General features: G+C 38.1%; 1 protein-coding gene across 1 annotated transcript in view; it reads left to right on the top strand.

The window, feature by feature from the left end:
- Positions 1-4,000: 4,000 nt before the first annotated feature.
- Positions 4,001-27,009, top strand: part of FAT1 (FAT atypical cadherin 1) — a 145,127-nt gene continuing 122,118 nt past the window's right edge. The window contains exon 1 of the mRNA XM_006834456.1: positions 4,001-7,285. Within this exon, the coding sequence (XP_006834519.1) occupies positions 4,018-7,285 (3,268 nt within the window). The 5' untranslated portion in view covers positions 4,001-4,017. The remainder of the gene's footprint in view (positions 7,286-27,009) is intronic.

Here is a 27,009-nt window from a genome sequence, read left to right as displayed (position 1 = left end):
GTAGTGGGAATAGCATGGCACCCATCAGATTTGTAAGGCATTTGTATATTCTGATGGTGGACTTAAAATCCTCAAAAATATTTATATTATTATTTTATTATCACACCATTGTTTCTTGTTCTTCTACCTGAGCAGCTCTTTTATCTCCTTTGCTTTTTTTGTCTTCTGTCCTCTAAATCTTGGTGTGCAACTGGGGTCTGTCCTTGGTTTTCTTTTTGTCTCCATCTGTACATGCTACTGTTGAGCTCATTCAGTTTTATGGTTTTAAATATAATCTTTATTGTGGCATCTCTCAACTTTATACCTGTCGGCTGACTGGGCCTCTTCCATATGTCTCATTAACTCTCCACTCCTATCTCCAACTTAATGTATTCAAAACTGAGATCCCAGTCTTGTTCCCTAAAGCCTGTTACTCCCTAGCTCTTCTCTCTCTCTTAGTTAAGCGCCCTTGAATTGGTTCTGACTCATAGTGATCCTGTATAGGGTTTCCAAGGAGCAGCTGATGGGTTTAAACCACTGTCCTTTTGATTAGCAGAGAAGTGCTTTTCCTACAGCATCACATCAGGACTCTAGCTCTTAGAAACTGCATGGCAGTTTCATTCTACTTATGCAAATCACAATCCTTGAAGTCTTCTTTAATACCTTTTCTTCTTCCTCCTTCAATTCATCAGCAAATCCGGAAATACACCTTCAGAATTCGATCACTCCTCCCCTCTCCCCCAATACCGTGATGGCAGAACCATCTTGCTTCATCTGTAGTATTGCACTAGCCTTGTAATTGGCCTTCCTACCTGTTTTTAACCTTTCACCTACATTCTACTCCTCACATAAATACCAGGGTAAGTATGATCATGTCACAGTGGTACTCAAAATACTCTAGTTGTTTCTCATTCCACTTGTAGTAAATTCCTAATTCCTAAAAACAGCTCTTCATTCATGAGTCCATGCAGGTATAAATATATGATTGAATAAATAAATAAGTGGAAATGAATGGACAAATGTTCCTTATAGAATAATTGTAAATAATGTTAGTGGATACTGCCTTTTAAAAGAGGGGGGAACATAACTCCATAGTACTTGCGTATGAATTCTTTCCAAAGGGTGCAGTATGGAAAAAGGGGGTGGAAAGTGACTTGACAATATGGAAACCTAACATACTACCTCAGCCAAGTGATCAAGATCAACATCACCATCGATAAAGCATGTTGTTTGTATGTGACTATGATAAGTGATGATGAAAGTGGCACTTTGCCACTGTGGTCTTCCTCCCCAAACACATAATCTGATCTAATTATGAGAAAAACATCAGACAATCCCACATTGAGGAACATTCTACAAAATACAGCCTATGGAAGTCTAAGAAGACAAGATGACTAAAAGTGATGTATCTTGTATGCAATCCTGTGGCAGATAAAGAACATCAAGTTAAAGACCAAGGGAATCTGAATAAATTATGGACTTCAGTTAATAATAGTGCATTACCATTGGTTCATTAGTTGTGACAAATGTGCCATACTAATGTACAGTGTTAACAGTAGGGGAAATTATCTTTGTAAATTTTTTATACATCCAAAACTATTCTAAAATTAAAAGCCAGTCAGAAAATTACCCATCCAGAATTTTTCAGTTCATACTTAGGCATATCCATGTATTATGCTCATGTGTATACAAATAACTCCCTCCCTTTTTAAACGAACATAAATGAGATCACCTCAGTTTTTCCAGGTAATATATCTGGATATCTTCACATATCAACATATTAAGGGTTATGTTATTTTTCTAATGGCCACATATTTATATGCATAGTTGAGCAAACATTTTAAGTACCCATAGTAGTATGTTAGTATAATAATTGGTCGTAAAATTAGTAATAGTAATAATGTCTTCTAAAACATAGTTATATGATGGAGACTGTTTATTTAACAGTGTTCTTTTCCATTTTCTTGATATATATGCTTTTATTCCTAGTTTCTAAATGCCTTGGGATTCAGATGTTTCTTTTATAGTCTTTAACTCTGTACACTTAAGCAGGCACAGTCGCGTAGCAGGTTCTAATACATACAGGTTGAACTGAGTTGCACTTTTAATTTCTTTCAGTAAAATGACTGGATTGTTTCATAATACTAAAACCTCCTGAGTATTAGCACTATTGACCACTTTGAGGTCCTTAAGGAGATAGATTTGGGGGAGAATGAGTTCCTTGTCTTTTTTAAAAAATGATTTGGGGGAGAATGATTTCATTGTTTTCTTAAAGGCCAAAAGCCTGGCTAATGACCTATGCTGAGGAGAAGGTGTCATAGACAAAGAACTGTGATTCAATATCAATTAAGCGTCTAATTACTTTTAAGCATATCAGGTCTTCCCCACCTTAATGAAATGACTAATGGGGCAAAGTTGGCAGTAGCTGAGTTAAGATACTATAAATTAATGTTGCCATACTAATTTCAACCTGGCTGTTAAACCAGCCCTTGGTGTACTGTTTCCTTCACCTTGGGTAGCATTCACATTTCATGACTATTTCTTTGAAAGATATCCCTCAAGTGTACAGTGTTGTTCTCTACGTTTGTGATGCTTCATTGATTTACAACAGGAGTTGTTGGCAGCTTGATGCACTGAGTCTGTAATGAATTGGCCTCTAGTGGGTTTACCTACCTTCCCACTTGTTGAAGGCTACCCTCCCTTCAAATGGCCTCATTCTTTCACCTGCTGACCTCCCTGCCCACCAGCTGGCTACATTGATTTAGCTTTTTTTGCATGTATGTCTTGTCTTCTAGCTCTTGGGTGACATGTTGTTCAATGCCTTCAAAGTAGATAACTCTGAACATTGGTTGTTGACATCAGCAACATGGATGCACATACGACATTGATGTAGCTAGTAAGGTTTGTTTTGGTGATTTTAGAGATGTTCTCTTTGATATCACCCAGCTGCTGAATTCTGGTTTTCCTTTTATGAAGGTTGCTCATGTTGGTGGTTTAGAAATGATCTCAGTATCAAACTTGATATAATTACTTAATATCTATCCATCATTGCTGTTAAGAGCCTTGAGTTGCTCCAATTCATGGTGACCCTTTATAGGGTTTCCAAGCTTGTAAATCTTCATGGGAGCAGAATGGACTCATCTTTCCCCTGATGAGTGGCTGGAAGATTCAAACTGCTGACCTTGTGGTTAGCAGCCCAGCTCATAATCCATTATGCTACCAGGGTTATGTGGTTCTAAATGAGACCCTAAAATCTTCCATCATGTAGGGAGTGAGCTAATCATTCCTATAAATAATTTTAGGATACCTTTTAAAGAGATTTAGGATACCTTTTAAAGAAATTTTAGGATACTTTTAAAAATAAGATTGTTGTTGTTGTGAAGTGCCTTCGAGTCGATTCTAACCCATAGTGACTCTGTATAGGGTTTCCGAGGAGCCAGCTGGTGAGCTTGAACTGTTGACCTTGCAGTTCAAATGGCTTTGCAGTCTGGTGCATTAACCCACAGCGCCACACCAGGGCTCCTCAGGCTGTCATTTTGGAAGGTCATATAAGACACAGTTGGGTTTTTCATCCTGTAAATTAGTTGTTGGCAGCCTTTTTTATGCTCAGGATGGTATAGTAACATTAAGATTGTGAGCTTTTGAGCATTTAATTCATTGTTTAAAAGTAAATGTAAACAATGCTTACTAATTGCCCTTTTTTTAACAATTGCTTGTATTTGCCTTGAAGGCTTAAGTGTAAGACTATAATCAGTTTCTTAATGTTTGTCTTTTGATACCTACTTTGAGTAATTCAAATATGAAAAAAAAATTGTTCATGTTAAACTCGTAATTCTAGACATTATTCAAAGAATGTTGGTAATTAACGTGGAAAGAAACAAACTCCAGAACCATTGCATTTATTCATATTCTGTATGGATGGGAAATTCTTTAAATTATAAGATTTTTCAAAAACTAAACTTTTTTGTTTGCTCTTTTTCTCTGAAAAATAATTAGTCTTATTTCTTTCTTCTGTTTCAGGTTCCTGAGAACTAAGCAATGGGGAGACATTTGGCCTTGCTTCTGCTTCTGCTGCTCCTTCTCCAACATTTTGGAGATAGTGATGGAAGCCAAAGACTTGAGCAGACCTTTCCTCTCCAGTTTACACATTTCCAGTACAATGTCACTGTGCATGAAAACTCTGCAGCTAAAACCTATGTTGGGCATCCTGTAAAGATGGGCATTTACATTACAAATCCATTGTGGGACTTAAGGTACAAAATCATCTCAGGAGACAATGAAAACCTGTTCAAAGCTGAAGAGTACATTCTTGGAGACTTTTGCTTTTTAAGAATAAGGACCAAAGGAGGAAATACAGCTATTCTGAATAGAGAAGTGAGAGACCATTATACATTGATAGTCAAAGCGGTTGAAAAAAATACTAATGTTGAAGCACGAACCAAGGTCAGAGTGCAAGTGCTGGATACAAATGACTTGAGACCGTTATTCTCACCAACCTCATACAGTGTTTCTTTACCTGAAAACACAGCCATAAGGACCAGTATTGCAAGAGTCAGTGCCACAGATGCAGATATAGGAACCAACGGAGAATTCTACTACAGTTTTAAAGACCGAACAGATATGTTTGCTATTCACCCAACAAGTGGTACAGTCGTTTTAACTGGTAAACTTGATTATGCAGAGACCAAGCTGTATGAGATGGAAATTCTTGCTGTGGACCGTGGGATGAAATTGTATGGTAGCAGTGGTATCAGCAGCATGGCCAAGCTCACAGTTCATGTAGAACAGGCCAATGAATGCGCTCCTACGATAGCAGCAGTGACGTTATCACCATCGGAACTGGACCAAGATCCAACATATGCAATTGTAACAGTGGATGACTGTGATCAGGGTGCCAATGGGGAAATAGCTTCTCTAAGCATTGTGGCAGGTGATCCCTTCCAGCAGTTTAGGACAGTGAGGTCTTCTCCAGGGAGTAAAGAATATAAAATTAAAGCAGTTGGAACCATCGATTGGGACAGCCATTCTTATGGCTATAATCTGACGCTTCAAGCTAAAGATAAAGGAACTCCTTCCCAGTTCTCTTCTGTGAAACGAATCCATGTGACTTCTCCACGTTTCAAAGCAGGGCCAGTCAAGTTTGAAAAGGATGTTTACCGAGTAGAAATAAGTGAATTTGCCCCACCCAACACACCTGTGGTCATGGTAAAAGCCAAACCTAGTTATTCTCATTTGAGGTATGTTTTTAAAAGTACACCTGGAAAAGCTAAATTCAGTTTAAACCACAATACTGGCCTCATTTCCATTTTAGAACCCATTAAAAGACAGAAGACACCTCATTTTGAAATAGAAGTAACAACAAGTGACAGAAAAGCCTCCACCAAAGTCATGGTTAAAGTCTTAGGTGCAAACAGTAACCCTCCTGAATTTACCCAGACAGCATACAAAGCATCTTTTGATGAGAATGTGCCAATTGGCACTAGTGTCATGAGTGTGAGTGCTGTCGATCCCGATGAGGGTGAGAATGGGTATGTGACTTACAGTATTGCAAATTTAAATCGTGTGCCATTCGTAATTGACCATTTTACTGGTGTTGTGAGTACTTCGGAAAACTTGGACTACGAACTGATGCCGCGGGTTTATACTCTAAGGATTCGCGCTTCCGACTGGGGCTTGCCATACCGCCGGGAAGTGGAAGTCTTAGCTACGATCACACTCAATAACTTGAATGACAACACACCCTTGTTTGAAAAAATAAATTGTGAAGGTACAATTTCCAGGGATCTAGGTGTGGGAGAGCAAATAACTACCGTTTCTGCTATTGATGCTGATGAGCTTCAGTTGGTCCAATATCAGATTGAAGCAGGAAATGAGCTAGATTTGTTCAGTTTAAACCCCAGTTCTGGGATGCTGTCATTAAAACAATCGCTAATGGATGGCTTAGGTGCGAAGGTGTCTTTTCACAGTCTGAGAATTATGGCTACAGATGGAGAACATTTCGCCACGCCTTTATACATCAACATGACTGTGGCTGCCAGTCGCAAGCTAGTGAACTTACAGTGTGAAGAGACTGGTGTTGCCAAAATGCTGGCAGAGAAACTCCTGCAGGCAAACAAATTAGACAATCAGGGAGAAGCTGAGGATATTTTTTTTGATTCTCACTCGGTCAATGCTCATGCACCACAGTTTCGAAGTACTCTTCCAACTAGCATTGAGATAAAGGAAAACCATCCTTTGGGTTCCAACATAATTTTCATGAATGCTACTGACCTTGACACTGGCTTCAATGGAAAACTGGTCTATGCTCTTTCTGGAGGAAATGAGGATAGTTGCTTCATTATTGACGTAGAAACAGGAATGCTAAAAATTTTATCTCCACTTGACCGTGAAACAACAGATAAATACACACTGAATATTACTGTGTATGACCTTGGTATTCCACAGAAGGCCACTTGGCGTCTTCTGGATATCACAGTGTTGGATGCTAATGATAATCCTCCTGAATTTTTACAAGAAAACTATTTTGTTGAAGTGAATGAAGACAAGGAGATAAATAGTGAAATCATCCAGGTTGAAGCCACAGATAAAGATCTAGGGCCTAATGGACAAGTGACATACTCTATTCTTACAGACACAGACAAGTTTTCCATCGATAGCACTACTGGGGTTGTTAAAGTTGTACGCCCTTTAGATCGGGAAGTACAGCATGTACATTATTTAAAAATTGAAGCCAAGGATCAAGCTAAAGAAGAACCCCAGTTGCTTTCCACTGTACTTTTGAAAGTGTCATTAGAAGATGTTAATGACAACCCACCTAAGTTTATACCATCCAATTACCGTGTGAAAGTTCGCGAAGACCTTCCAGAAGGAAGCATAATCATGTGGTTAGAGGCCTATGATCCTGATGTAGGTCAGTCTAGTCAAGTGAGGTACAGCCTTTTGGACCATGGAGAAGGACATTTTGATGTTGATAAACTCAGCGGAGCACTTAGAATTGTACAGCACTTAGACTTTGAGAAGAAACAAGTGTATAATCTCACTGTAAGGGCCAAAGACAAAGGAAAACCTATTTCTCTGTCTTCTACTTGCTACGTTGAAGTTGAGGTAGTTGATGTGAATGAGAATTTACACCCACCAGTTTTTTCCAGCTTTGTGGAGAAGGGTGCAGTGAAAGAAGATGTGCCTGTTGGTTCATCAGTAATGACAGTATCAGCTCATGATGAAGACACAGGAAGAGATGGAGAGGTCCGATATTCCATTAGAGATGGTTCTGGCGTTGGTGTTTTCAAAATAGATGAAGAAACAGGTAAATATGTTTTGTTTACTCTGGTTTACTTTCTCCTAATTTTTAAAGTAAACATCTGCCCTCTGATCGTTCCTTCACAGTCACTGTCTATTGGAGCTCAGTATAGAAAAGCAAATGTGTACAGTAGGAGGTGTAGTCAGCCATGACGATGGAGCCAAGTGAACCTGAATATAAAGAACAGGGGAAGATTGCTGTTGTTATTGCTGGTTCTGGCCTCCTAAGTTTGTACTTGGCATTCTTATCAGAAGCCTCATTTGTGGTTCTGTTGTACCTTTAAGAAACCCTTCCAGAGCTTTTCAAGCTAGTATTGTTTGTAGAAAACTCACCATCACATTGGGTTTCCACCTCATGGATAAATGCATACCTACAGAATTATACAAGGCCCACAAGGAAGACTTCTGTAATGTGACCTGCTTTACTTAGTACTCCATCCAGTTTTATTTGAGAAGTAGGTGTAGGGAAGTGGAATGGTGAGTTGAGAAAACCTGACTTGGAATCCTGGCTCTTTTAGTTGTAAGTGGGTGTTCATAGACAAGTTCATTATCTTCTTAAAACTGACTTTCTCTGTCTATAAAATGAAGACGTTCAGAGTCATCTCAAGATTTATATATAGATACAGTGGAATAACATGAAAAAGATTCTAGTATTGTTAACTCTCCTAACATTTTTATTTAAGTGATAACATTGTTTTTTAGTATTCTTTAACCTCTAGGAAGGTCCTGCATCCATAACCTATAAGACAGTCAATGCTGGAGTGTTTTGCTTTACACTTTGTACATACCTCTACTTTAGTTGATGTTCACAGGCATTGTAGATACATGAAAAGGAACTTTGCTGTTTCAGAGGTTAATCTCTGAGTTGCTAACCATAAGACAAGGCATAAAAGACTTCGTGCAGTTAGTCTTAAGAAAGACTACCACGTGTTTCTCCACTGTACCACCAGAGCTCCACAGGAGAAAGATGTGGCAGTCTGTTTTCTGAAATATTGTTGTTGTTAAGTGTCATGGAGCTGGTTCCAAATCATAGTCACAACCTGTATAGGGTTTCTGACAGCCTTGGAAACCCTTTGGGACAGTTCTCCTCTGTCTTACAGGGTCACTGTGAGTTGGAATTTACTTGATGGCATTGGGTTTGGTAGCTGTATGCCAATCTCTGATGGAGTGTGAGCTCTTCGAGGGCAAGTTTTTAGATCATGCATATTCTGCCCTCAGCATCTAGCAAAAATTGCCTGATAACACAGAAGCTGTTCAATAAATGTTAATAGACTGAATCAGTAAATGAATAGTTAGTTTGCCTTAGAATATCCTGCTCTCTGAGAATGATAGTGGAAATAGAAAGAAATTGGGTAATCACAGCACTAATCAGCCTTAACGCCTGGTGAGGCGCTGCAGGTTAATGCGCCGGACTGTGTGGTTGGTTTGAACAATAAGGTCGGTGGTTCTAGCTCACTAGCTGCTCCTCAGAAACCCTCTACGGGGTTGCTGAGTCGGAACCCACAACCACCAGTAACAGACTTAAGCTAAAACCAAATCTACTGTTGTTGATTGCTTCCAACTCACAGTGATCCTATAGAATAATAGGACTGTGTTGCAGGGTTGCTGAGCCTTTAAATCTTTAAAGAAGCAGATTGGCTCATCTTTCTCCCATGGAGTGACTGGTGGGTTTGAACTGCTGACTGTTTGATTAGCAACCCATGCTTAACCCACAGTGCCCCAGGATCCTTAATCACTCTTTGTTATTATTAAAGTGCTGGCCAGTTGGTTGTGAATCATAGTGACCCTGCACAGGATTTCCAAGGATCTGCTGGGGGATACGAACTGTCAGTCTTGCAGTTAGTAGCCCAGTGCTTATCCTACAGTGCCACATAAGGACCTCTTAATCAGCCATAATTGAACTCAATTTTTTTTTGTTGTTGTTAGTATCGTTGTTATGAAGTGCCATTGAGTCGGTTTTGACCAATAACGACCCTGTAAAGGGTTTCTGAAGAGCAGCTGGTGAGCTTGAACCACTGACTGCGCGGTTCAAACGGCGCATTAACCCACAGCACCACACTGGGACTTAGTTAGTATCATAATATTTCCTGTATAAATATGCCCATTTTAAAAGAGACTTTCTTTAATTGCATTAAAATTGTAAGTATATATGCAATGTAACACAAGTAGAAGAAATATTTTATTCAAAACCTCTTGTGGAGCTTACTCCCACATCTAATAAATGCATCTACCACCTCCAGCACCACAGTTTACTGTCAGTGAATTCCAACACATAGTGAATCCTGTAGCATCATAGTGGTCCAACACATGAAAAATATAATTGTTGTCTGAAATTAGAGAGTTTACCCTTCATAACTTATTTTGGAGACTAAAGTATTTTGATGTGCATTTATTAGTTCTGCTTATTTTTTAAAAAAATAATATATAATTAATGCAGATTATATACCACTTATCTAAAATATACCTAATAGTTTATTTAAAAGAAAACAGCTTAATCAAGTGTGTGGTAATCACTTATCTGAACAGTAGAATGTCTTATTTTTCCCATGGGTACTATGCCATCTGAATTAGAATTTTCAAAGTTAATATAGAAAAATACCTGGAAGTTAATTATTGAAGCTAAAACTATGTATTTTGAGAAATTTCTAAGGATAATCACCCTTACATTTTTCCTTTTCAAATAGGGTTTTGAAAGCTTATAGAGCAACAAAAATTTAAGGCAAAAAATAGAACCAGAATCTTAATTTACATTCTCTTGATGACTTAAATTATATGAGCACTATCTTTTGGGTGGTTTCTTTCAAATATAAAGAGTATTTTTATTGTTGCTTTTTAAAGAATCAGTTTGAAACCAGTATTTTTCCCCTGTGTAAATGTAAAGGACTGGGATATTCTTACTACCAAGGGAAAAGAAAAAGTAACAGCACACACAAGCAAGCAACCAAAAAAGGCAGTATCCTGAAATACATAAGGAGTTTTCAGACTGAATTGCACTGCCTGGCATTTTCAGTGGTAACTTGGAGAGAAGGAAGCAGCATAAAGTTATAGGGAAGGCAGTAAAAGAACGCTTTTCTTAATTTGGTATGTGTGTAAGAAAATGCTATATGCATTGGAAGAAATACTGAAACTTAGAGGCAGAGAGAAGAAGTTGGAGGTTTCTAGGCCAGCTATTCTGTAGTTCTTACTTTACAGAAGAAAGAAAACTTAGTGGAAGGTAGGTTAAATGGTATTTCTTTAGACACATCCATAAATTTTATTCACATGCTTTTTAAAATTTAATAACAGTGACATCGGGCTGGTGTGAATTACAGGATATCTGAGGGGGCTTCAAAAAGTTTGTGGAACATGGAATTAAAAGAAAATGGAATTTCCCTGTGAACTTTTGAAGCCCCTTTGTGTATTTTGGTAGTAGAACTAGCAATACGCAATGCTTTTTAGAGATTCCTGACAGGACAGTTTGTATCACTTTTAAGTTCCTTTAGGAAAAATTGATAATGTTTTATATAGGAGAAATGGTAAAATTATGTATGTTATTGTTAAGTGCTGCCAAGTCAGTTCTGACCCATAGCAATCCTGTATAGGGTTTCCAAGGAGCAGCTGGTGAGCTTGAACTGCCGATCTTGCAGTTCAGAGTTGACTTTGCAGTCCAGCACAGTAACCCACAGTTGTTACACTTTTATTTGGGATTTATGTAACTCATTTTTAGGCAGACCTTTGGACTAGTTTGAGTTGGTTCCATGATGCCAGCACAGTGAAATACCAAAACACCCAGAGTGTTTAAATTGTGGTGAAGCAGAATGATAACCAGAATAGGAATGGGAGACACAGAAAAAGGAGTAGTGATGTGGGAGATTGGGTATTGCCAGGACTGGACAGTGAAATGCTGTCAGCTGCTGTCTTTTGAGCAGGGCATCATTGTTTCTCACTACTGTTCATGAACTTTGATTGCTATCCAAGGTGCACGCTGCCCTTGTTTTCTAATAAGGAGGTTAAGTTTCTAGCAGGTGTTGATCTAAATTATCCCGTTTCGATTATCATTCTATGACACCCACACTTAACCAAGTGGGTCTGTTACAGTTTAGCTTCCTGGCCATGACTGGATTGGGAAGAATCAATTTGAAGCCTGGTTTCTAGCGGCGGGTGGGGAGTATGGAGAGGGTTTTGTCAGATGAAGTATGGATAGGGTAGTTCAGGAAAACCTGGATGCTAAATACTCAGTCTTCCAACTCAACTCCAGTTGGAGTTGTCTGACTCAGGGCAGGCTTAGCACTTTTTTTTTTTTTTAACTTTAGTCTCTGCTCATTTTTCTCATTTCTGGTGGGCACTTACTTTCTCTTTCAGTAATGCATTTAATGTTGGACTAATTGGTATGGACCTGCTCAGGGCTGCTTTGGCGCTGGAGACCGTGAACCTGCCTTACGTAACCGTTTTCTTCTTGATTTTTTTAAAAACAACTGCTGTGGATTGAGTAATATAACCAAATTTTTGCAGCATTCTACAGTGTGGATTAATGCGTCAGACTGCAAAGCCGTTTGAACTGCAAGGTTAGGGGTTCAAGCTCACCAGCTGCTCCTCGGAAACCCTATACAGGGTCTCTATGGATTGGAACTGACTCAATGGCACTTAACAACAACAAACAGTGTCGTAGTATATATCATTTATATATTTTTCATAAAGCAACATATTCAGAAATCTTAATTTTGTTTTTACTGACAGTGTTTAAATCCTTTTCAATCTTTGTTACGTGCCATTGAGTTGAGTGAGTTCTGACTCATAACTGAAGGGTTTCCAAAGAGTGACTGCTTAAATTTGAAAAGTTTCTGTATAATAAAACGATTCTGAAACAAGTTCAATCCTGCTTGCTATAGATTTCATACATTCTTTGCTAATTGGCCTTGTAAGCAGTAAGAAATAATTGCAGTGTGGGGGGTGACAGTTTGACTCATCTGAAAATCTTTCACTAATATGCAGGAGCCCTGGTGGCACATTGGTTAAAGAGCTAACCAAAAGGTAAGTGGTTTGAACACACTAGCCGTGGGAGAAAAATGTGTCCGTCTACTTCCCTAAGGATTTACAGCTTTGGAAACCTTATGGGGCAATTCTACCCTGTCTTTACATAGTTGCCTTGAGTTGGGACTGACTAGAAGGCAGTGAGTTTGTGTTTTATGTATATATCAGTGATTTTTCTGGAAAGGGCCTCTGGGTGTTAGTGAACTGTTCTGACAAATCCGTGCCCACATGATTGCTCTTCCATTTGAGGTTTGGAACGGTAAAGTGTTATGTGAAAAATTATTTGTAAAGTCAGTCTTGATAGAGAGCCAATTTCCAGAGCTCTAATTAAGATTCTCTTCCCTTTGTCTGCCCAAAGTATACAATAAGGATTATAAAGCAGATTTAACCAAAAAATGTTTAGTGAAATAACGTATCTTGGAAGCATGAGCAATTTCACATTAAATTTTGGTTTGCCTAACATACCTCTGTTTCACTCCACTTCTCCTTCATGTATTCCCTTGGCTGCTTTGTTGTAAGCTTCAAAGGTAAAGTGAAACAGTCATGAGAATCCCTCATGTAGATTTGTGGAATAAATTCAGCCTTAGGTTCTTGGCAACTTGAGTTCTTGGCATCATGTTAGTTATTATTCGGGCACCAATAAAAGAACAAGTTCCAGCATTTTCTGTATTTTAAAAACTAAGGTAATGTGTGAAAAAAAAAAAAAATGCTTGGCTCAAAGAATTTTTAAATTGTTAATAGAAACTTGTGCTCCAGCAGTGTTTAGATGAAGTCTCTTCCCCCTGATGTGTGCATTCTAATGGGATGTCTTTAAGTACAGTTTAGTTTATAGTATGTCAGTTCTGTATTTGGTTCAGTTCTAGGTTGCTAGTTTAATGCAACCCACTAAAAGTGTTTCCCCTTTCTTACTACTTATTTTGTGGGAGACCAGGTTTTTCATTAAGATAAGAGAAATTTTCTAAACTTATTAGTGCTATATATTACTCTTAGAATCTCAATCAAGGTTTTAGGATTAAAATTTATGTTTAGATGAAAATACTTGGCATAAATTAATCTGAAAGTACAGCTGCTGCAACATGATAAATCACCGTTCATGAAATATGTGAGGGAAAAGATGTACTACGTACATTTTTCTTGATATGGGGAACTGCTCTGCAGTTTTGTAGGGCAACATCTGGTAAACTGCTAACCACAAAGTCAGTGGTCAATGGTTCAAACCTTCCAACTGTTTTGGGTTTTTTTTAAAAGTCGGGGCACTTACCAACAATAACAATAATCTCTGTATCACCAATTTGGAGATTGGCTCTTAGCTTCCTTAGTTAGGTGGACACAGGATGAGTACTAAGGACTGAAGAGAAGTTGCATTCAGTCTAGCCTCAGTGAGGACAGTGTTTCTGGACATTCTGTCTGGCAGACAGACTATTGGCAGAAATCTGAATATTTTAATATTATTTTAGTTATTAGTCACTTAAATTAAGAAGTCTGTTTCCTAATTTAAAGTTGGAAGTTTTGCATATAATCTGGGATTTACATTTTTACCCCTAGGATTTGTTCTCTCTGGACAGGAAATAGAATGTGTAGGATACTAATGAACCCAAGTCAAATGACCACAATGTCAGTTAGAGTGGCTTTGATTTGGGCAGCCTTTAGAAGTGTGGCTGTCTGTGGTGGGACCAAATTACCTCTGTTAGAGCTGGGTCTAGAATTCCTGGCAGCAGGAATTTAAATAGATACTGGTGGGAGGCCCGGTTAGGGAGTTAAGAAATTTGCTGGTGAAAGGGCTTTTGTATTGCTGTCTCCTCCCTTAAGTGGCAGCAGCTGCTGTCCTGTTCTTTCTTTTTGTTCTCTTCCTAGGAAAGTTTAAGAGAAAAGAAACTATTTCCTAGCCACTGTGAGATTGAAAATCTGGCTTTGGCAGAAATTACATTATGATAATGTGTCCTTGCTATGTTTTGGAGTAAAAACACGCTCTTTTTTGCTTGTAAGATTTTGAGTCTAGGCTGGGATTGTTAGAAGTTTTCACTGGGGAAAGGGATCCCCTTTTAAAGCAGGAGGATTTTTAAGGTGAAATGTTATTGTTGTTAGGTGCCGTCAAGTTGGATCCAACTCAGAGTGACTGTACTGGGTTTCCAAGGAGTGGCTGATCGATTTGAACCTCTAACTTTGTGTTTAGTACTTCAGTTCTTATCCTGCAATCCCACTTAAAAATCCCAAGGAGAGTCCAGAGTTCTGGTATAGCTGTTCCTTGGAAACCGACTCAACCTCAACGGCATTTAACAGCAACAACAATCATACAGATGCAGATATCCTTTGTTTCAGAAGAGGAAATAAGCACACAGAGAGGGTAACTTGCTCCACATCATTTGAGTAGTAAGTGGCAGAAGTAATGAGCCTGTGCTTGGACAGTCACTACATTTTACTGCCTCTCACTCTTTCAGGAATGATTTAGTAATCCTCCAAGGGAGTCCATTTAAAACTGCTGGTGGTGGTGGTGGTGGTGTACTGCTGAGTCAGTGCCGACTCATAGTAACCCTGCATAGGGTTTCCCAGCCTGTAAATCTTTACCGGAGCAGAAAGCCTCTTTTTTCTCCCATGGAATGGCTGGTAGTTTCAAACTGCTGACCTTGAGGTTAGCAGCCTGAGTTGAGTGGAATTCTGAGCTAAGCTGGGCTGGGTTGGGCCGGAGATCTGAATCTTGGATGTGAGGCTTGATTTAGAAAGGAGCCTTGAATGTAAGAATCGTCTTATCAGTATTTCATAATGACATAGCAGATTGCTATCTTGTATACTTAGAACACTAAAACGACTAGAGGTGGCATTTAAAAGGCATGAATATTTCAATATAGCAGTGAGTTCTGGAGCAATTTTAGCGTTGTGAAGACTGAGCTGTACGAGCCTATTTGAGATGGACAGGTGACTCTCATTGCCTGACCTAGCTTTCCAGTTTTGTAATGCTTTTAAAAATACTACTTTCTCATCAATAGAAACAATGCTTGTGTGAACTGCATAGCGTATAATTGTTTGGAACTCTTTCTCATCCAGGTGATGTTACAACCATCTGTAATATCACCTAGCTAGTGCCCCTGCTAGTCTTCAAAACCAGTTTAACCCAGAGGGTACCTGAAGTTAACCTAATTTGTACTTCTTCTTTGAATTGAGTTCCTTGTACTCATTGTTCTCTTGCATTGTCCTTGCAATGGTTTTAACAGCCTCCCTCACCAGCCATCTGGTATGTAGTGAGACAGCCATGGAGGGAACGGAGTGCCCCTTCTCACCCCTCTTGGCAGGGAATTGTTTTTTTTATTCTAAGAGTTTGAGAGCTGGGCATTCATAACTTGATGAGTGGCCTTTTTGTGTAGAGATTTAACTTGTTCTTTTATGTGGGCTGTTCTTTCTGTGATGCCTGCCTTGCCCAATTATGAAATAAAATATCTTTCAGGTGTTTGTGTGTTGTTTTCTTAACCATTTAGTTCCTGCTGTTTTGACTTTATGTTATATTTAAATTCATGTAACTGGGTTTGTCAAGTTTGTATTACCTATTTACTTTATGTTTTATGTTCTCAGTTTCTTTTCAGTTTCTGTTTTGGGATTTATTTAAAAACAAACCAACAAAGCAAACTACATTGGTTGATTATAACTGGTGTGTTCTCACCATCTATGATATAATGCCACGAAACACAGGTTTTCATGTATTTTTTTTTTACTAGGAATTAGTGGACTTGGAAAGATTGCTGTTTAAGGGCACAGTCCCATATTTATTGAATTGGCAGTTATCTAGTTTAACAACAGTAATGCTAAGTCCAGAAAGTCATTCTACACATCCTTCAAGAGTCTGTCTTATCAGTCAGCTTACCTTGGTAATTAAATAGTGGCATCTCCACTCAGGATGTCTAGTGTTACATTGAACTATATCTTGCTAGGCCTCAGGTGACTGAGTGGTTGACCTGATGAGTTGGATTTTGTAGAATTGTTTGTTTTTATATTATGCTGGAGAAAAGCTACTAAATATATCCTTAATCAGATTTAGCATAATTGACTTCATTTTTGGGTGAAAGTTAGTTATTTCATCAACTTCTTGAGATTTTTTTCCAGTTGGTGATAATTCAATCACATTATTTTCCTACATTGATGAGCTTTCTATCATCCTCTTCATGTATAATTATAGTTAACATTTAGCAAGCCCTTACTTTGTACCAGCCCTATTGTAAATGCTCACATAGATACCTCATTAGAGCTTCGCAGCAACCCCTGAGAAGAGGAAAATGGTATATTCTATTCAGTTAACAGCTGTAGTAAATTATAAAGATCTGTCATGCAATGGGATTTGTGATACAGCCTGAGCTTGTGTCATTGAATTTTGAAATGTTCTGGTTTTTATATTAAGTGTAGTATAATAGATATGGATGTGGTTTAAAGTATGATGTATTTTAAGCTATTCTGATAAAACAGTTGATTCTTAAATAGAATTACTCTGTTGTTCTTGTTATCTGCCTTAAAACCAGTTGGTGTCTGCACATAATATAAAGTCCAAGCTCCTTAGTATAACTTGTAATATCTTAATAAACTGGCCTTTGAATAAAATTACTCTCATTTAACCCTCCACTCCCTTAGCCATGTGAAGCCAGCCCCTTGTCCCAGCAACCCTCAAACCATATGTTCAATATAGGTTCGTTATCTCCCTGTCTCTGGGTACACATTGGCCACATAATCATTCTGATTATCTCTCATAACTCTACCTAATAAGGCTTTCTTTGACAAGCCGTCTTGTCTCTCTCACATAGCACTAATTGTTCTTTCCTTTTATGTACTTTTTAATATCATTGTAAGTATCACTGTAGTGTAATTGTTCATTTGTCTCTTTTTGCTTTATTGTTAGCTCATTGTGGGCAGAGTCTAAATCTTTTACTACTGGATTTATGTAGCAGACACTTAATAAATATTTGTTAAATTGACCTTTAGAAAATTTTTGCCTCTCTTGAGAAGCCTTTTCTTAGACACAGGTAGTTAATCTTTGCTCTAGTAGTGCTTTTCTGTGTTCTTCTGTTATAACGTGCAGGACCCGGAGTGTTATCTGTCTCTTTCATGTCTAGTTCCCTGAGCTCAGCCTTACTCATCTTTCTGTAGGCACAGTGCCTGACAGTAGTACATAGTCCTTGTTTGTTAAATGAACAAGCTGATTGTAAGATAAAGTAATTTTTGTCACGGTTTGACCTGAAGTTTTTCTTTTGTTACTCTTCTTCCTCCTATTTCTAGATCCTCAGAACAGTGCCTTTTAATCTTTTCTGGCACGACAGAAACTTTTGAGGACCTGTTGAAAGCTAATATTTTCTCTTTAGAGGGCACAGCATTTTGATTACTAGGGAATTCATGAATTACTGAACGGACCTTGGGTATTATTCTTAGAAACCTGGTTTCATGTCCCTTGTTCTAGCGGATCCAGGGTTGCTGATTTTTCCAAGTTCTCACAAAGGAAGACTCAGAGGATAAGGAGAGTGACGGGTAAAGATCTTGATGGTACAGTGGTGGTGATGAAGATAGCATATGTTGTATAACTAATGCCGTATAAAGTACTTACAGCATTTAGTGTAATACCGTATTTGTAATCTGTTAGGTGTTGCTTCTGTGAGCTAGATAAGCCTTTATTGTAGATAAATAGAAATTACTATAGATTCAGAGAAACTGTCTTTCAAGATTTCTAATAAGTGATCTTGACAGACTAAGTCTTTATTTAATGGACTTAAAAATCAAGGCAGTTGTGAGCATGCAAGTCAGTTTAGTTTTGTGAATAGGCCCTTCATTCACTAAAACAAACAAAACTATTTTGAATAAGTAATGTTCATTTGCAAAGGTTACTGTTCATTGTCAAAGGAGTATTAAACAATCTTATAATGAAGGATAAAGTCATTGTACATATGTGTGTGTTAAAATGTTCTGGTCTGTGTTTTACAGACATTGATATTTATATTACTACTAAGCAATGTGTTCAGGATCACTATGGATGTATGTTTTTTGTAAGCAGTGATTTTTGAAATCTTCTATGAAGTAAATTTTTTAGTCATGAGTTGAAGATATTTTGTTAGTGAAAAATGGCTTATTGAGAACTGACATTAAATTGGAACTGGCTTTAGGATATTTTCAAACAACTGTACAGTAAATTGTTAGCTAAGAGATTCTGCAAAATAAAATATTTTGAAACAGCTATACAATAAATTCTTAGTTAAAAGATTCTGCAAAAGTACAAACTGATGGTTTTATATTTCCTCATTGATTTTTGTTTACTTTTAAAGCTGCTTGATGTCAAATTGTCTCAGACATCTTTCTTTTCTTATCATAGTACTTTCCTCTCAGTTGGTATCCATTCAGTGCTGTTCATCTTTTGATAAGCCCAATAAGTACTTTTCACATGATGTTCTTTTTATTTGTTGCTGAAGGTGTTCAATTTTTTTTTTTTAAAGTTTTTGTGAATTGAGTTATAGTTTACAAAGAGAACATCGACTTTGTACCATCGTTTCATTGCAATGATTACAATCTCCTCCATGTATGATCATTCAACAGGATCAAATTTTTTAATAATGAAAAAATGAATTTGCCATGTGAACACTTGTTGATGGAGACATCAGAATGGAACCAGTAATTTTTAAAATGTTGTTGAGTACTGTGGAGCTAATGTTAACTCATAGTGACCTACCTCCCTGTAACAGAAGAGCTTCCTGTTGGGTTTTTGTTGCTTTAGGGAAGCCTTTTCTCTCACAGAACTGCTGGGTCAGTTCAAACCACCAATCTTTACATTAACAGCTGAGTGCTTAACCATTTATACCAAACATAGAAATCAAATATTTTAAACAAATTATTTTTGTTAAGCAAGTAATGTTCTCATGTAGAAGTTGAAAATTGTTTAGGAAAGCAAGAACATGAATAGTATCTTTCTTTGGTTTTCATTAACTGAGTATTATTAGCTTCAGAGGAAAGTCAAAACTGTAGATTACAAACTTTTGTAATTTAAAGAGCATATGAAGGGGCTTCAAAAAAGTTTATACAAAAATTGCATTTTTTTTTTTTTAATAATGTTTTATTTCTGATCCTGGGTAGTAAGAACAGGTGTGTATTGTAATAGTTTCCATATAGTATTATAGGTTTGAAATTGCTCATTATAAAAAGGCAACAACATGATAAAAAAGATGGATAAGATAAGGAAAAATTACATGAAGACTAAAAAACAAGTGGCTAAATACACTGGAGATTATAAAGCACAGAATGACATGAAAGTACATTAATACAGAGATAAAATTCATTCTCCAAACCCATAAGTTAGAGGAAAAGACAGAGAGAAAAATGAACAATAGCAGAAGATGACAAACATGGAGCAAACAATACATGGTTGATTGACTATATAAAACTTGCATTATCTTTCAGGCATTATCTTTTAATTCTGTTTTTCCATGAAGTTTTTGAAGTCCCCTTGTATTTTAAAATATGTGTTCTACATATGAACTGAGTCCTGATGTGGCACTGTGGGGTTAATGTGCTTGGACTGCAAGTAGTACAAGCTCACCAGCCACTCCTTGGAAACCCTATATAGGGTCACTATGAATCGGAATCGACTTGACATTTAACAAGAACATAGTAGTGTACATCATAAATTATTTTAACATAGTTAAAAATCTGCATATTTCATGTTACTTCTACCAGAACATAAGTTTTGTGAAGGTAGGGCTTTTGGCTGCTATCTAGAACTGTGCCTGACACACAGTATCATCAGCACAGCAATATTTGTTCACTGTATAAAACTTGTAATTGAAATAGATTATTATAAAAGATGAAAAGTAAACCTGTTTCTAAGTAACTATTGTTGAGAAAGGTATTTAAATTTGTTTTTGTATATATGTAGAGAGAGGACTAATTTGGAGGTGGGGAGAGAAGTTTCATATGTTCCTGCAGCTCTGCCTGTTCTTGCTAATTTATTACAAATTACTCTTTCACTTCTTGCTCTACTTTGGAGTATGGAAGATTCAGGGAAATTGAATTGGAGGTAGATGGAAGACTCTTGGGACTTGGAAATAGAAATGGAAAAAACAAAACAAAACAAAACACTACAAACCCATTGGCAAACTCATATTGACCCTATTCTATATGTAGTGACAGAGTAGAACTGCCCCATAGGGCTTCCAAGGCTGTAAATCCTTAGGGAATTAGACAGCTACCTCTTCCTTCTCAAGAGCAGATGGCTGGTTCAAACCAGCAACCTTTTGGTTAGCAATGGAGGAGCACTAACAAGCATTCCTTGAAATGTAATGGAAGTTGATATCCTAGTGTGGTGCAGTGGGTTAATGTCCCAGACTGCAAAGCCTTTTGAACTACAAGGTCGTCAGTTCAAGCTTACCAGTTGCTCCTCAGAAAGCCTATACAGGGTTGCTATAGGTCGACATTGACTCAATGGCAATTAACAACAACAACAACAACATAGACATTTTGTTTTGTTATCGTTAGACTTCATGTATCACTGTAGTATCGCTGCCTAAGATAGTTGGAAGGAAATATATTAAATAACCTAACTATGTATTTAGAGTCTACTTGTTGTTGTTAAGTACTGTGGAGTCGGTTCCAACTCAGAGTGACCCTGCACAGGGTTTCCGAGGCTATAAATCTTTACAGGAGTAGAAAGCCTCACCTTTCTTCCGTGGAACAGCTGGTAGTTTCAAACTGCTGATCTTTGGGTTAGCAGCCTCATTCGTAACCACTATGCTACCAGAGAAATTTAGCTTATTTTAGAGTTGTTTTGGGACATATATGCAAAAGAATAATTAAAGAAGTACTCAGTGATGACTTGAAAAATAAATTTGAGGATTTGAAACAGAAATTCATTAACTGTACTAACTCACTGAAAATACATACAACAAAGCATTTGCTCATTCAACAATTTTCTACAAATATGATTCTGACTGCCTTTTAAAGTCAATATATAAAACTGACTGCCTTTTAATGTATACATGATGGCGGTACATCCATCCACACATACATACGTGGGAAAGGAAATTTGTGGCTGTCTTCCAGAGACTTTTTTTTTTTTTAGAGGAGATTAGGAAAACACCTATGTGAAAATGATCATCATTTAATATAAAAATAAGTGAGTTCTGGGTTAATGTGCTGGATTGCAAAGTTGATTTGATCTGCAAGGTTGGCAGTTCAGGCTCACCAGTTGCTCCTCGGAAACCCTACACAGGGTCATTGTGGGTCGGTGCTGACTTGACAACACTTAACAACAACAACAAATAAAACATGTTGTTGATAAGTGCCGTGGAGTCGGTTCCGACTCATAGCGACCCTGAACAGGGTTTCTGAGGTTTAAATCTTCATGGGAGCAGAAAGCCTCATCTTTCTCCCGCGGAGCAGCTGGTAGTTTCGAACTGCTGATTGCTGACCTTGAGGTTCTCAGCCTGATTTGTAACCACTATGCTACAAATAAAACATGTTGTTGTTGTTGTTATGTGCCGTGGAGTCGGTTCCGACTCATAGCGACCCTGTACAGGGTTTCCGAGGCTGTAAATCTTTACGGGAACAGAAAGCCTCATCTTTCTCCCGCGGAACAGCTGGTAGTTTCGAACTGCTGACAAATAAAACATAGATGTCTGTTATTTATTGCTTGGAGAGCACTTTAGTGATCATTAAGTAGGAACATTAATGGTTTTATTTTTAACAAAAGGTTCTTTCACTGAATGGACTTAAAGTTCTGCGACAGAAATTTAGTTGACAAACTTCCTTGGAAACTTAACCAAGAGATACTGATCTAAAATTTGAAGTTTTAATAAGTAGTCTTGAGTATTTTATACAGATGAGCATTGAAGAGATTACAGTCTTAAATCCTTCTTTGGGGTTAGAAATTATCCTGTGCATTGTAGGCACATAATCAGTATGGTGGTGGTTGGTTATGTGCCGTGGAGTCTGTTCCAACTCATAGCGATCCTGTACAGGGTTTCCAAGCCTGTAAATCTTTACAGGAGCGGAATACCGCATCTTTCTCCCGCGGAACAGCTGGTAGTTTCGAACTGCTGACCTTGCAGTTCGCAGCCCGATTTGTAACCACTACGCTACCAGAGCTCCTAATCAGTATACTATGTATGAACTAAATCAAAACACAACAAAACAGCTCATGTCCCAGAGTAGACCGTAAAGGCATTTATTAGAAACATTCTATTGCTTATCTTTTTATTTAGATCCAAGTGTCCATATGAGAAAGATGAAACGATATTAATAACACCATATGTAAATTCTTCCAGTGGTTTAGTTTTGACCTGTTTCAATCTTCAAAGGAGTTAAGTCACCACCTCCGAGCAACACTGATCAGTAATACTATCTGTAGGCCCAATTTTATATGTTCTAGTGTCCACAGTAAAACAGCAAGAAAGAAACAGCTGAAATTAATTTTATTAATACATTTTATTTCACTGCTTGTTATTTATGTGCTGTCGAGTCGGTTCTGACCCAGGACCCTGCATAGGGTTTCTGAGGAGCAGCTGGTGGGCTTGAACTGCCAACCTTTCAGTTCAATTGGCTTTGCATTCTGGTGCATTAACCCACAGGGCCACACCAGGACTCCTTTATTTAGCTTGTTGTTGTTGTTATTGGGTGCCATTGAGTCGGTACCAACCCTTAGCGACCTTATGCACAGCAGAACAAAACACTGCCCGATCCTGGGCCAACCTCACTACTGTTGCCACGCTTGAGTCCATCAGTGCTGCCACTTGGCCAGTCCGTCTCATTGGGGGTCTTCCTCTTTTTCTGTAACCCTCCACCTTACCAAACATTATATCCTTCTCCGGCAGCTGGTCCCTCCTGACAATATGTCCATGAAAAATAGTATCATTTCATCATGTAACCATATAACAAAGTATTAATAAGAACTTTTTCTTTTTTTCCATAGGAAGTCATTGAAATTGATGTTTATTTTATACTTAGAGCACACCTGAATTTGGACTAGCCCCATTTAAAGTTCCTAGGAGTCCTGGTGTGGTGCTGTGGGTTAATGCGCCAGACTGCAAAGCAGTTTGAACTGCAAGGTTGGAGGTTCAAGCTCACCAGCTGCTCCTTGGCAACCCTATACAATGTCGCTATGGGTTGGAATCGACTCAGCGGCACTTCACAACAATAATAACAACCACACAGGGTTAGAGATTAATGTAGGCTTCAGCTACCTTAAAGATTAGTTGTTAATTTAAAGTTGAATAGTCAGTTACTGGTATTTGTGTGTGTGACTTGTTGTTGTTTCGTGCCGTCGAGTCGGTTCCAACCTATAGCAGCCCTGAACAGGGTTTCCAAGGCTGTTCATCTATGGGAGCAGAAAGCCTCATCTTTCTCCCGCGGAGCAGCTGGTAGTTACCAGATACATGAAAATATTTGATCTAGAGGCACTTGTCTGGTCAAGTCGTTTACTTAGGTTTTCGGTATTTTGTTATTAGGTGCCATTGAGTGAGTTCCCATAAGGACCTTTTGTATAACAACCAAACACTGCCTGCCTAGTCCTGCACCATCCTCACAGTCACTGCTGTTTGAGTGTATTGTAGCCACTGTGTCAGGCCGTCTTATTGAGGTCTTCCTCTGCTTTGCTGTCTACTTTACCAAGCATGATGCTCTTGGTATAAGAACATGGTTCTCGGGTGTAGTCTTAATTCACAGAAACAATAGGGGATTCCCTTTTTTTAAAAAACTCCGGGTGAAGGGGTTGGCTTTTGGTTGAATTTACCTTCTCAGCTATGTTAAAGATGTGAACATTCTAAACAATAATAAAATTGAGAATTACTTCTTGACTGATGAGTTTAATTTGTCTCAAGTATTTGGCCTAATTTAAAGAAATTTTTTTTGTTCTATAGAAAAATACAGCTTTGGTGAATCCTACCACTTTTGTACAATGTCTTGATACTTACAGGAAAAACATAATTGATTAGTAACTCAGGAAGTGGCTCCAACAAGGTCTACTAAAAGTGGCTACTGGGGCAAAAAAAAAAAAAAAAGGTGTCATATAATTATTGGAGTTGTAGAAAAAAGCCTCTGGTAGCGTAGTGGTTATGACTCGGGCTGCGAACCTTAAGGTCAGGGGTTCTAAACTACCAGCTGCTCCGCGGGAGAAAGATGAGGATTTCTACTCCCGTAAAGATTTGCACCCTCGGAAACCCTGTACAGGGTCGCTATGGGTCGGAACCGACTCGACGGCACTTAACAACAACAACAACAATAGAGGCAAAAGTAGGTATGAGAACTTATGTAGTGAGTCCATTTCTCCTTGAAAGGAAAGTCACTTAATTTTTGGTGCCTTTACTTTCTTGTGCTTTACAGTGGATATTAAGAGGTGGCTACCAGAAAGCTAGAGAAAGTCACCCAGGTGAGGTGAGGTCCCTGAAGTCTGAGTCTTCATGATTGCCTGGCACAGCCTTCTGGGAAGAGGAGGTGGAAATAATTAAATCATTTGTATGTTGAGTTTTGTTTGGGGTGTCAGTTGTCCTGATCTATTGACATTCAGTGAGTATGTTAAAAGCACATTCTGCTTGTGTTGTGGAAAATAGCTTTGTCAAAGATGCTGATGACAGAGATCCTGGCATGGCTTTTAAAATAATACTATTGTATAGTGTCAAAACTAGATAGAAGTTATTTCTACAATCATTTGACTTGGGCTTTCTCTTTTTTTATGTTAAAGAGTGTCAGAAAACAACCTATGAGTTAATTTCAAATCAGACCTTTTTTTTTAATTTTGTTTTTGCAAGTACAGTTCGTTAATACTTTTTTTTTTAAACTTTTTACTGTGAATTGAGTAAAGGTTTACAGACGAGGTCATCAGATTTACATTCAATAAATCATGTACTGTTTCAATTAAATGATTACAATCCCCTCCATGAAACAAGTTATCTGACTTCCTCCCTGTGGTTCCTATTTGCATTACATCCAACTTCCTATCCCTTCTCAACTTTGTCCTTAGGACAATGTTGCACTTTTAATTTTTAATGATTGACAGTTCTTGGTGAGCATACCTTGTAGTTGTTAAGTGCCACCGAGTTGATTCCAACCCATAGCGACCCTGTATAGCGTTTCCAAGGAACAGCTGCTGAGCTTGAACTCCCGACCTTGCAGTTCAAACAGCTTTGTAGGCTGGCGCATTAACCCACAGCGCCACAACAGGACTCCTTACTAGTGTTGTTACTGTATCTCCCACCCCTACTATAAACCTGTATACTGCTTGGTTGAAAATTGGGCCACATGTTGTTGTTAAGTGCTGTTGAGTCGATTCTGACTCATAGTGACCCTGTATAGAGGAGTACCTGATGAGTTTGAACTGCTGACCTTTTGGGTCAAACCAACTTTGTGGTCCAGTGCCTATGCAATAGTGTTTCTAAAAATACTAGTGAGTCAAATTTAAGTTGTTCAGGATAACTATATCTTATTTAACTTCCCTTATTTAAATTGAACTGGAATGGTAACTGCAAGGTTGGTAGTTCATAGTCATCTCAGGAGGAAGATGAGGCTTTCTGTTCCTGTACTGATTTCTAGCCTTGGAAACCCTATTCAGGTTCGCCATATGTAGGAATGGACTCGATGCCAGTGGGTATGCTTTGGGTTGGCAGCAGAATTCAGATTTGATTTAACCTGAGACATAGACATTTTCTTAAGTACATGATGTCTTAGAATAATATTTTGCAGAGTGATTTTCTATCTGAATGATTTATTTAGATGAGTGCCACCATTTCCAAGTGAAGTAAAACATTTTTTAGTAATAAGCAAACAAGTTCATAGGTGTTTCCAAAGTTGATTATTTGTGTAATTAATTCATAACTCCTCCATTCACACGTAATCTTTGGAATTAAGGAACATTTGTGGCGCTATAGGATAATCACTAGATTGCTAACCCTTAGGTCGGCAGTTCAAACCCGCCAGCCACTCCTTAAAAATGCTATACAGTGTCTCTGTTTGAGTGCTGGACTACAAGGTTGATTTGAACCATAAGGTTGGTGGTTCAAACTCAACAGCTATTTCTCAGAAACCCTATACAGGGTCACTTTGAGTTGGAATTGGTGGCTGAGACAACAACCATCTGAGTGGAACCAACTCAGTGACATTTGACAACAGCAACTATGAGAAGTATATGCTGTTATGCAAATTTGCTCTTTGTATAGTTTCAGTTGATTATTTTCATAGTTAAAAAGATCAGATTATCAGGTTTAGAGAATGATCCATGTAAAATTTGACATATGTCCACGAAAATTTTTTTTAGTCTCATTTTTATTCCAGTCCTATTTAAATGGAGTATTTAAATAAACACAGACTGCTAAAATCTATTATGCCCTTTAATCTAACAGAACTAACCTTGTACCTCACAAATCTACCTGTTTTCCATTTGGGCTTTAGGAGTTTCACATCAGAAGTTGTGAATGAAGCTTAAGTAAATATGTTTATTTTGTTCTGGCTGCTGGCTGTGAATCTGCTGAAGCAGCTGGTGATATTTTTTTTTTTTTTTTTCTTTTTTTAAATCCTGCTGGGTGAACAATCACTGTGACAGGTAAATAGCATTCCTCAATAAAGCTTTAACTCTGTCCCCCTTCACTTCTTCAGGACTTTTGAATGTAGGGATTGTCTTGCTTAGAAAGCTATTGATTAGGTCACAGCCTAGTCAGCTGAACACAGAGCTGCCTGGGGGCCATCTCACTGCAGGGGACTTGTTAAGGCCAGTGTGAAAGGGCC

Source organism: Chrysochloris asiatica, unplaced genomic scaffold (genome assembly GCF_000296735.1).
Source record: "Chrysochloris asiatica unplaced genomic scaffold, ChrAsi1.0 scaffold00011, whole genome shotgun sequence".
Classification (NCBI taxonomy): Eukaryota; Metazoa; Chordata; class Mammalia; order Afrosoricida; family Chrysochloridae; genus Chrysochloris; species Chrysochloris asiatica.
Note: the sequence above shows the minus strand (reverse complement) of the source record. Positions and strands in the feature narration are given on the sequence as shown.